The 11,143-nt window shown below is 53.7% G+C and overlaps 1 protein-coding gene and 1 pseudogene across 3 annotated transcripts in view; one reads left to right on the top strand and one right to left on the bottom strand.

The window, feature by feature from the left end:
* SAMD14 (sterile alpha motif domain containing 14) overlaps positions 1-9,255 on the bottom strand; it is a 13,461-nt gene extending 4,206 nt beyond the window's left edge. For both annotated transcript variants that reach the window (XM_008070084.2, XM_008070089.2), the window contains exons 1-3: positions 9,195-9,255; positions 1,710-1,876; positions 1-144 (exon numbers count right to left, since the gene is read on the bottom strand). The exon at positions 1-144 is cut by the window's left edge and continues 161 nt beyond it. In XM_008070084.2, the coding sequence (XP_008068275.1) occupies positions 1-144; positions 1,710-1,876; positions 9,195-9,237 (354 nt within the window). In that variant the 5' untranslated portion in view covers positions 9,238-9,255. The remainder of the gene's footprint in view (positions 145-1,709; positions 1,877-9,194) is intronic.
* LOC103272643 lies at positions 467-1,188 on the top strand (annotated as a pseudogene). Its single transcript, XR_002482611.1, has one exon. The product of XR_002482611.1 is annotated as a proteasome subunit beta type-6 pseudogene (transcript).
* Positions 9,256-11,143: the final 1,888 nt, after the last annotated feature.

The raw sequence follows: 11,143 nt of genomic DNA, 5'->3' as shown, positions 1-11,143 counted from the left end.
CGGCGAGGGCGGAGGCTCGTCCTCGTCCAGGCTGCGCCGCAAGCCCGGGGGCTCCAAGCAGAAAGAGCCCCCGGCCGGGGACCCCGGGCCCGAGTGCAGAGGCGAGCGCAGCCGGTGCAGGGGGCTCCGGCAGCCATCGGTCACCTGGGGGAGGGGACAGCCGCTCACCGAGAGCCCTCCTCCTCCCCTTCCCGGAGGGCTGGGAGACGGTTTCACCCTGTAAGCTGAGGACCCCAGGCGGGGAGCCTGGGTCCACGGGGACCTAGAGGCAGGGTTTCTGTGTGCCCTCAGCAGAGGGAGGGTGGCAGTGAGAGGTGGGAGTCACGAGGCTGGGGTCAAATCCCACCTTCTTCACCGACTAATTGTGATTTTGTTACCGGACCTCCAGTGCCTCGGTTTCCTCATCGGCAAGATGGGATAATAATACCTTTCTTCAAAGGAGGAAATGAGCCCAGGGAGGAGGAAGATGGCGGCCACCTTAGTAAGCCGCTCGGGGAGTGGGGCCGGCACCAGCCTGGAGACCAGAGGCCATCGCTCCAGACTGGGAAAACCAGGAAGTGTCCACAGGGACCACTATCGCGGCCATGCAATTGGACGGGGGCGTGGTTCTGGGGGCTGACTCCAGCACAACCACTGGGTCCTACATTGCCAGTCGAGTGACTGACAAGCTGACTCCTGTTCATGACCACATTTTCTGCTGCTGCTCGGGCTCAGCAGCTGATGCCCAGGCAGTAGCTGATGCTGTCACTTACCAGCTTGGTTTTCACAGCATTGAACTGAATGAGCCTCCAGTGGTACACACAGCAGCTAGCCTCTTTTAAAGAGATGTGTTACCGATACCAGGAAGATCTCATGGCAGGAATCATCATCGCAGGCTGGGACCCTCAAGGAGGAGGGCAGGTTTACTCAGTGCCCATGGGTGGTATGGTGGTAAGGCAGTCTTTTGCCATTGGAGGCTCTGGGAGATCCTATATACATGGTTATGTCAATGCTACCTACCGGGAGGGCATGCCCAAGGAAGAGTGTCTGCAATTCACTGCCAATACTCTTGCTTTGGCCATGGAGCGGGATGGCTCCAGTGGAGGGGTGATCTGCCTGGCAGCCATTGCAGAGTCAGGGGTACAGCGGCAGGTACTTTTGGGAGACCAGATACCTAAATTCACCATTGCCACCCCCCTGAATCCTGAAATTCTTTTTTTTTTTGAGTTGCAGTCTCACTCTGTTGCCCAGACTGGAGTGCAGTGGCCGCTCCCAGCCACCGCACCCTCGACCTGCTGGGCTCCGGTGATCCTTCGGCCTCAGCCTTCCAAGTAGCTGGAACTACAGGCAAGCACTACCATACCCAGCTCATTTTGATTTAATGTAGAGATGAGGTCTCACCAAGTTGCCCAGGCGGGTCTCGAACCCGCGGGCTCAGGCAATCCACTCACCTCAGCCTCCCAAAGCACGGGATTACAGGCTGAGCCACCGAGCCCGGCTGAAGCCTGAAATTCTAGTGTGCATTAAGAGAGATTCCATACCAATGCAGCATTTAATAAAGTTTGTCAACGAAAAAAAAAGAAATGAGCCCAAAGTGACCTGCAGCTGCCATTCGTTAGCATCACTATGACAGAAGTCTGGGGTGTGTTTCCCTGGAAGCGCAGTTTGGGGGGACTGTCCAAGAGCAGGAGGGGATGGAGTGTCTGTGTGTTTGCGTAGCTTGCCCCAACCTTGCCTCCGGGCCCATCGGAGCCTTCACCGTCCTCAGCAGAGCTGGCACTGTCCCGAAGCCTTGAGCGGGATGGCCGATGTCTCCGGCCCTTGGCCAGCAGCTGGGCCCGGGCCTTGTGTAAACTGCTGTCCAGTCTGACGGTCTCTGGCACGGCCAAGTCCAGGTCTGTGAACCGAGGGAAGGGGGTGGAGACCAGACATGTGAGAGATGGCAAGCCCAGAGGCCGACCTCAGGTGGCCACCTGTGCCCACACCCCAGACACTCAGTGTTTTCCAGCACCGGACGTACACACAGATGAAAAACAGGGTGTCTCCCAACCTCAGGTGGGAGCAGGGAAGGCAGGCATGTCAGCAAATAAATACAGTGTGCTGAAGCCTCCCACAGGCACTGGGGGCAGGACAGCCCACTTTGTATGGGTCAGAGCAGGAGACACCAACGCTGATCTTAAGGTTGGCAAGCCCGGCAAAGGCAACAAGAGGAAACAGGAGAGCAAGGCGTGGCACCTCCAGGGGTGGCTGGAGGGCAGCTTTGCAGAGACGAGGGCTGGGGATGTGGCTGGAGAGATCATGGTAATAATGGCTACCATTTAAGAAGCACCTACTGCATAACAGACAATGTACATACATCATCTCACTCAGCTGGGTGGGGTGAGGACAGCTATTAAGCACATTTTACAGCTGAGCAAACTGAGGGTCAGAGAGGTCAAGTCACTTGATTAAAACGACCAGCTGGCTGGGCGCAATGGCTCAAACCTATAATCCCAGCACTTTGGGAGGCCGAAGCAGGAGGATTACCTGAGCCCGGGGGTTCAAGACCAGCTTGGGCAACTTGGTAAGACCTCATCTCTACAACATATCTAAAAAAAAAAAAAAATTAGCCGGGTGTGGTAGTGCATGCCTATAGTTCCAGCTACTTGGAAGGCTGAGGCCGAAAGAACGCCTGAGCCCTGCAGGACGACGCTGGGGTGGCCGTGAGCATGCCACTGCACTCCAGCCTGGGTGACAGAGTGAGACTCTGACTAAAGAAAAAAGAAAGAAAGAAAGAAAGAAAGAAAGAAAGAAAGAAAGAAAGAAAGAAAGAAAGACAGACAACAAACAAAACCACCAGCTAGCAATGGTCTGGGATTTAAGCCTGGCTAGTTTGGCTCCGGAGACTGTCCCTAGTGGGGACACTGGCTTGCTGTGCCAGGCTTAGGGTCACACTTGGGGTGGCATTGCTGAGCATTCAGAACAGAGGTCCTCAACCCCTGGGCCATGGACCAGTAAGGAACTGGGTCGCACAGCAGGAGGTGAGCTGCGGATGAGTGAGCAAGAGACATCTCCTCTGCATTAACAGCCGCTCCCCATCGCTTGCATTACCGCCTGAGCTCCACCTCCTGTCAGATCAGCACTGAAAAACATGCTTCCATTTCCAACATCCTATCTTTGTGAAGCAGTGACAGCAACCAAAAGGAGATTACAGAGTAGACCAGACATAAGCAACACACTTCGGGTATCACTATCTCCCATTACCCCCAGATGGGACCATCTAATTGCAGAAAACAAACCCAGGGCTCCCACTGATTCTGCATTATGGCGAATTGTATCATCATTTCATTATATATTACAATGTAATGATAATAGAAAGAAAGTGCACAATAAATGTACTGTGCTTGAATCATCCCCAAAACATCTCCCTCCTGTCCCCCCATCCCACCCATGAAAAATTATCTTCCGGGAGACTGGGTCCCTCATGCCAAAAACATTGGGGATAGCTGATCCAGAGGGTTTGGGTGGAGTAGAGTGGAGTAGAGGAAGAGTGGCAGAAAGGAAAGCCCCACAGTCCCCTGAAACCCGTCTCTCCTATCCTGGGTCTGTGGGCCAGTGCTCGGGTCCACATGAGGACATGGAAGAAGAGAGGGAGACCCAAGAAAATGTTCATAAAAACCCTGACTGAGCAGAAATTCTGTCCACATGCTCCACCTGGCAATGGAACCCTCACTCCACACCGCCCCAAGCTTAGTACTAGGGTCTCCGGAGGCGTCTTTCAGGCCTCAGGATGGGTAGCTGAGACCCTTCCCACTCCACCCCCATGATCCCAGCGACCCCATGCCATCAACCCTCCCCTGCCTTGCCTTTCCCCTAAGCCACCCCTGTTGCTCTCCTGGCTTACCTAGCATCTCTGTCTACTTCCAGCCTGACCCCTCGCCTCGATTCCAAGCCGGGGCACTCAGGCACCTGCTGGGGAGTCTGCCACATCAAAGGCCCCTAGGCACCACAGGCTCATCCACCCCAATCGGGCAGCTCCCAGCTCCTCCCACAGCCCCAGCCCCAGTCGGTAAACTCATGCGAACGGCAGTCTGCTTGACACTTCCGCTTTGGGTGTCCACTGGCATCTTCATGCCCAAACTGAACCCCTGACCTCTCCCACCCCGAGCTGCTCTCTGCCCTCCCATCTTGGTGACCAGCAGCTCCGTCTCTCCAGGCGCTCAGGCCAAACGCCTAGAGTCATCCTCGGCTGCCTTCCCTCCCGGCCTACACGTCGATTCACAGGTCCTGTTAGCTCGACTCTCCAAGCATATCTAGATATACTGAAATATTCATGGTGAAGTGATATGATGTTTGGATTCCATTCAAAAGAATCCGGAGCAGCAGTGGTAGGAGCGGAAGTGAGTGGAAATGAAACACGACTGGCCTGGCTGGATCCTCATCGCGGCCGAGTAACAGATTCTTGCTAGACGGAATGCGCTGTGCTGTTCGCTCTACTTTTGAATATGCTTTGAGATTTCCCATAATCCAACACTGTTTATGAGTGTGAGTGTAGCACACAGTCGAATGCATGCAACATATGAAGAGCAGAGGAAGGGAGGGGAGGAGAGGGGCAGGCTGTGGAGGTAAAGAACATCTCACAGCCTCCCTGGTCTAGGTCACCATCATCTCATTGCTGGATTATTACAAAAGCCCTCCTAGCTGGTCTCCCATCCTCCTCCCTTTCCCATCTACTGTCTATTTTCAACACAGCAGCCACCGTGATCCTGATGAAACATGTCAGCTTGTGTCACTCCTCCGCTCAGAACCCTCTGGTGACTTCCACCTCATGCAGAGTAAGGGCCAGGTTCTCCCAGAGGCCTTCCAGACTCCCTTGGTGCTCCCTAGCCTCTCTGAGGGCGCCTCTTCTCCCTCCACTCCAGCGCCCCTGGCCTCCTGGCTCCCTACACAAGCCCAGCCTGCACTGCAGGGTGTCTGCACTTCTTCTTCCCTCTTTCTGCAAGCCTTTTGCCAAGATCCTGCATGGTTCTCTTCCTCACCTCCTTCAGATCTTTGTTTAAATGCTTTCTCTCAGAGGCCCTCCCTGACCACCAATTTAAAATACTCCGCACTCCAAAACCCACTTCTATTTTGTTCCTTATCATGTATCACTCCCTGGCATACTATATATTTTATTTGGCTTATTGTCTCTCGCCACTCATTAGAATGTCAGCTCCATGAGGATAGGGTTCTGTTTTGTTCACTGCTCTTCCATAAGCAGAGAACAGTGTCTGGCACATAGTTGGTGCTTAGTAAATACGCTTTTAATGAAAGAACAAAGTCCTGTTAATTGGCCTTCCTCACACCCGTGGAACCTGACCCCTCCTCTCCCTCTAGACTGAGTTGACTTAGCTCAGGCTTCCACCAGCAACCCCCAGCTCCCAGCTCCTGCCATCCCAAAATATGGCCTCAGCATCTACCCATGCTCCATTCTCTGCCTCGGGTCTGGCTCCTTCCCACACCTTCCACTGGACTAGAAGAAACTTTCTAAAGCACATTCTGACCACGTCCTGTACTCTCTGGCTTTGAAACCCTAGGAGTTGTGGGGATCCCAACACCAACAACATAAGCCCATGCTCTCCAGCCCTCTACTCAAGGCCCGAGGGACCCCAGCCCACCTTTTCTGTGTCCCCATAGACCTCTCCTCTTATAAGACGCTGTGGTCAGAAGCATCAGCTGTGTCAGAAGCAACAGATGGCCCAGACTGAACCCAGTTCTACCACTTGGCAGCTGGACAGCCCTAGGCAAGTTACTTCCCTTTAGGTCTCGGCTTCCTCATCTGTAGAATAGTATCTTCCTTGTAGGGCTGTTGTAACCATTAGGCAAGATAATCCATGCAAAGTGCTTCACCACTTAGTAGCACTAACCAGGCACTAGCTGCCTGTGTTTGGTGGGCACAACACTAAACCGCTATACAGATGCCTGTGTGTATACCTAGATGTATACCTGCATGTGCATCTGAATGTATACTGGAAGGATACCTGCCTGTATATCTGCCTCCTCCCTCCCCCCTCCAGCCCTGTGCTCAAGCTGCTCTCTGCTCCATCACTCTCCACTCCTTTTCTGGCTAATCTACTCTGACACATCACCTCCCTTCTCCCTCTGGCAGCCACACCGCACTATGATACAGTCACTGGCCATGACATGGCCTGCATGATGCAGAGGGCGCCCTTCCCTGTCCACTGTGTGTTGAGAGCCTGGGGCAGTTTGTCTGGCAAGGAGTAGGCACTCAGTCAATGTTGAAGGAAAGTCAGTCAGACTTCCATGAACCAGTACGTGCCTCGAAAAGGAACCCTAGACACACAAGTGCTGATGAGGGTCCCCTGCAGGCCCATGCCCGCATCCCATCATGCCCCACATTTGAATCCCCTGCATGGCATTCCTTGCCACTGAGTATGTTCCTTGCCTACTCATGATGCTTTTATTGTCTGTTCCCCTGCTTCTCCCTGCCCAAGAACTCAAGCTCCATGAAGGCAGGGACTCTGACTGGCTTGTTCACAGAGCCTGACGCATACTAGGAGCTCTCTCAGTATTTGCCAAATGGATGACAGGGAGACTAGGGGTGACTACTTTAAACAGGCTGAGGCCTGGGTGATAATAAAGGAGCTCGGGTTGTAAAAAGAAGAAGAAAGAGCTTTCTGGCCAGGCCTAGTAGCTCACGCCTGCAATCCCAAAACTTTGAGAGGCCAAGGGTTTGAGGCCAGTGTGAACAACATAGTGAGACCCCTGTCTCTATTTTTTAAAAAGAGACAGAGAGAGAGAGCTTGGGAGAGGGAGCGGTGCAGGCTTGGGCTTGGCGTGTCTGAGGAGCAGCCAGGGGGCCAGAGCAGCCAGCAAGGGGACAAGGAATGGTCTGGTTGAAGGGGAAGTTGGACACCAGAGGCTGCCGCAGTTGCCTGGGTGCGTGTGGTTGGCAGCTTGGAGAGGGGAGGGGTACTGCCCAAAAGACTGCTATCATGGCCACCAGGTGTTCCTCCACCCTTCTGGTCCCTTAGCAGCTCCAGCTTGGAAACCTTGCTATTGTTTCCAGCCCCTGGGGCTAAGCAGGGGGAGGGGCCCTCATTTCCTAGCCCCCCCCCCCATCCCTGGCATTGCCTGGAAGCAGCAAAGATTGAGGATGAAGCACTGAAGAATAAGAGCTAATCCTCACTGGGCACTTACTGTGCTAGGCACTGTTCTAAGTGCTTTACAATTACTAGCTCCTTTGAGGCTCCCCACAACCCAGCAAGGAAGGGACTCCAGGAATCCCCAGGGCAGCCGCAATTTGCCTGAGGGCATGGAGCGGTGACACGCCAGGGTTACAGGACCCGCAGGGCAGTCTGGCTCCCTTGGGAATCACTAAGCAAGCTACATACACTCTCTCTGAAGCAGAGATGGGGGCCAGCCTTGAGTCTAACCCTTCATCTTATCGGTGGGGAAACCGAAGCAGAGGATCCAGGGGGAGGTTAAAGACAATATTCAAGTATCTTGCATCCTCTACCCCTCTGGCCCCCAGCTGGCGGCCAGCCAACCTGCCAGATAAGCACCGTGGTCATCCTACCTTGGAGGGTCTAGGAGCAAAGGGACTCCTGGGGAGTTGGGGGTTTTGAGGCAAGGGGGGGCCAGCCTCTCCTCAGGTCCTGTGCTCTACAGGGGCCCCTCACCACCCCCCTCCATCTCTTCCCTTTCTCAGCTCCCTCCCTCTCCCCTCCTCCCACCTCTCTCCCACTTTCTCCCCCTCCCGGCCAGGGCAGTGGGAATTCATGAATCTTTAATTGCCTTCACATCAGGAAGCCGGCAGGGCCCAGCTACCTCAGCAGAGAGAAAAACAGGAAGGGTTTGGGTGGGGAGTGGAGGTAGGGAGGTGGGGCTTGGAGACAGAAAAACCCAGGGAAGGAAGGCTCTGGACTGTCAGGTCTGGGCTTAGGCCCACGGAGACTAAGGCTCTGAGGCAGTTAAAGGCTGGAGGGGCCCAGGGAGACTGAGGAGGGAAACAGCATTCCCCAAAAGCAGGAGGGGCAGTGGCAGGGCAAGAGCAGAAGGACAGAGAGATGGGGGTGGGGGAGAAGCTGGGAGCCCTCTGGCATTCCACACACAGAGCCCCTCCAGCACCCTCTTCTTTCTACCTCTCCCTCATTTTTCCAAGTTCAGCTGCTCACAGACTCCTTGACTCCACCCAAATCCAGCTGGGAAACAGTCTTCTCACCCCAGTGCATGCTGGGAACTCTGCCCAGTTGGGGTGGTCTCTTTTCCAGTTCACACAACAGAAGGCTGCAGGGGGTCAATGATGGTGCAGTGTGTGCACACACCCTGGTGTGTACTGAGGGCATGGGCGTGCATACCAGTGTGAGGGGCCGGCAGGGGTATTGAGGCTGTGTGTGTGATGCATTTGACTTCAGTGCACATAATGCAAGGTGAGGTCCCATGCACTTATTTATGCGACTTGGAGTAATGTGTGCCATCCGTGCTGGAGTATACAGGTGTATAGCGCAGTAACTTAGAGCAGGGAGTCAGGATGTCTGACATTCTGGTCCCACCTATGCTACTCACTTGCAGTGTGATCTTTTTCTTTTTTTTTTGGAGTCAGAGTCGCACTCTGTCATCCAGGCTGGAGTGCAGTGGCATGCACGCAGTCACCGCAACCTCAGCCTGCTGGGCTCAGGGGATCCTTCCGCCTCAACCTTCCAAGTAGCTGGAAACACAGGTGTGTGCCACTACACCCAGCTAATTTTATTGATTTATTGTAGAGATGAGGTCTCACCATGTTGCCCAGGTTGGTCTCGAACCTGTGGGCTCAGGCAATCCTCTCGCCTCCGCCTGCCGAAGTGCTGGGATTACAGGTGTGAGCAATCGATCACACACCTGCCATGTGATCTTTGAAGCACAGCGCTTGAGCACTGTGCACCCTACACTCCTGTCTGTAAAGTGGACTTACTTCCCAGCATTATGTGAGGATTAAATCATACAGTGCATGTGAAGTGGTGATGCTTAGCCTCGTACCTGCAGAAGATAAGTACTTAATACATAGGTACTTAATACATAAGTACTTAATATTCATTGTTGTTATAACTGGTGTGCCCACTAAGATAGTGGTGACAGTCAGGCCACCATACACACAGGCATACACTGACCCTAGCCCCCTCAATACCTAGTGGCCCAGGAAGGAAGTGCTTTATGGCTGTGTCTATTGACTAGAGATAGAGTCGTACAGAACTTACCAAAAACTTCATCTGCGGGTTCTCGGAGCTTTGAAGAAGCCATGACTCAAGAGAGCTGGGGAGGACAAGGGAGGAGAGAGAGAAAGAGAGAGCGTGGATTAGAGTCGGTCAAGGCAGGGGAGATGCCAGTGGCCCTTCACCTTCCCTTAGGACTCTCTTCCCAGGCCCCAGCAGAGAAACTGAATCACAGCCCAAATCACGGTGTTGGGACAGGAGGCACAGCAGAAGGGCAGGGGGAGACGTACATCAGGGCACAGACACAGGCTGAGTCCTGCAGCCTTGGTCCAAGCTGCTTTGCAGTGTGCCTCCATGTGGGCCCTGAACTTCTGCCCCTCTGTCTTGGGTCCTTCCATCATGAGCATCCCTGAAAAGCCTTCGACCATCATAAAGTGTCGATCAAATATGAGAGAGGTCATGAAGATTGTTAAATCCAACCATGGCATTTTACAAACGAAGAAACAGAGAAGGGGGAGTACCTGGCCCGAGATCACGTGGCAGGTTAACGGTAAAATCAGGACCAGGACCCAGGTTCTCCCATTCATCATCCTATTATTATTATTTTAGAGATACAGTCTTTCTCTGTCGCCCAGGCTGGCGTGCAATCAAAGCTCATCGTAATCTTGAACTTCTGGGCTCAAGTGACTCTCCCACCTCGGCTTCCCAGAGTGCTGGGATTACAGGTGTGAGCCACCATGCCTGGCCATACCTACCTATTTATCCATCCATCTATCTGCCCACTCATCCATCCATCCATCCATCCATTAATCCATCCGTTCATCCACCCATCCATTTATTCATCCATCCAACATCTGTCCCCATCCACCCAACCTACTGCCATCCATCCATCCATCCACCCACCCATCTCTTGCATCCATCAATTCTCCATCCATCTTCCAATCCAGACTTCCCCCTCCCCACCCCCATCAGTGGTGCCCTCACCACCTGCCTTTTCTGAGCTGTTCAGGAAGCTGGCACCATCAGCAGGGCTACCGTTCTAGACAGACTCACAGTTCTCACAGTTCTTAACAGACTCACAGATGTAGGAGGGTATGGGGTGTACTCTCAGAGGAACAGTGGACAGCCAAATCTCTATGATGCATCAAGTACATTCCGGGAGGGAGAGTGGATGGATAGGGTTTGCGTTGTGTTGGGTTTCTGTGTGAAGGGAAGGCAGGTAGGGCAGCAGGACACACAGCTGAAAGTCCGGGTAGGATTCCCAGCAGGTGTAGGTTCCAGCACCCTGGGGATTGCACGGGTCAGGGGAGAGGTGAGGGAAGAGTGAGGAAGTTCAGAAGCCACTGATGGCTCAGGGTAAGGGGGCGCTGCATGGCTGAGTCATGACCTCCAGTCGCGTCTAGCACCTAGGTCCCCAGGAGAAGAGCCAGGCACTGTCACATTCATGTGACAGGTAAGGGAAAGCCAGGCCACACGCCTGCCTTCTCCAACTCACCTCTTTCATTGTCACACAGACATTACCTCATGTCACAATGGCCAGGCTTGGGAATCTTCGCATCCCTACCTTACCAATGTGAAAACTGACATGCAGGGATTAAGAGGAGGACTCCTGGGCGGCCAAGGTGGTGGATGCTTGCAAGCCCGGAGAGGAGGTATTTATGATGAAGTGTACTGTGTCTGCAATTTACTTTGAAATGCACAAAAAGCAAAATGGGCAGGCGGACAGGTGTGAGATCAAGAATAAAATACACAGCCAGGCTCGGTGGCTCAGGTGTAAACCCTCGCTTGGGGAGGCTGAGGTGAGTGGATTGCCTGAGCCCATGGGTTTGAAACCCGCCTGGGAAACTTGGTGAGACCTCATCTCTACAATAAATAAAAATTAGCCAGGCGTGGTAGTACGCGCCTGTAGTTCCAGCCACTTGGAAGGCTGAGGCGGAAGAATCACCGGAGCCCAGCAGGTCGAGGGTGCGGTGGCCGGGAGCGGCCACTGCACT

The sequence above is a fragment of the Carlito syrichta genome, unplaced genomic scaffold, assembly GCF_000164805.1.
Source record: "Carlito syrichta isolate Samal-C Ts95f unplaced genomic scaffold, Tarsius_syrichta-2.0.1 Scaffold111540, whole genome shotgun sequence".
In the NCBI taxonomy this organism is placed as follows: Eukaryota; Metazoa; Chordata; class Mammalia; order Primates; family Tarsiidae; genus Carlito; species Carlito syrichta.
Note: the sequence above shows the minus strand (reverse complement) of the source record. Positions and strands in the feature narration are given on the sequence as shown.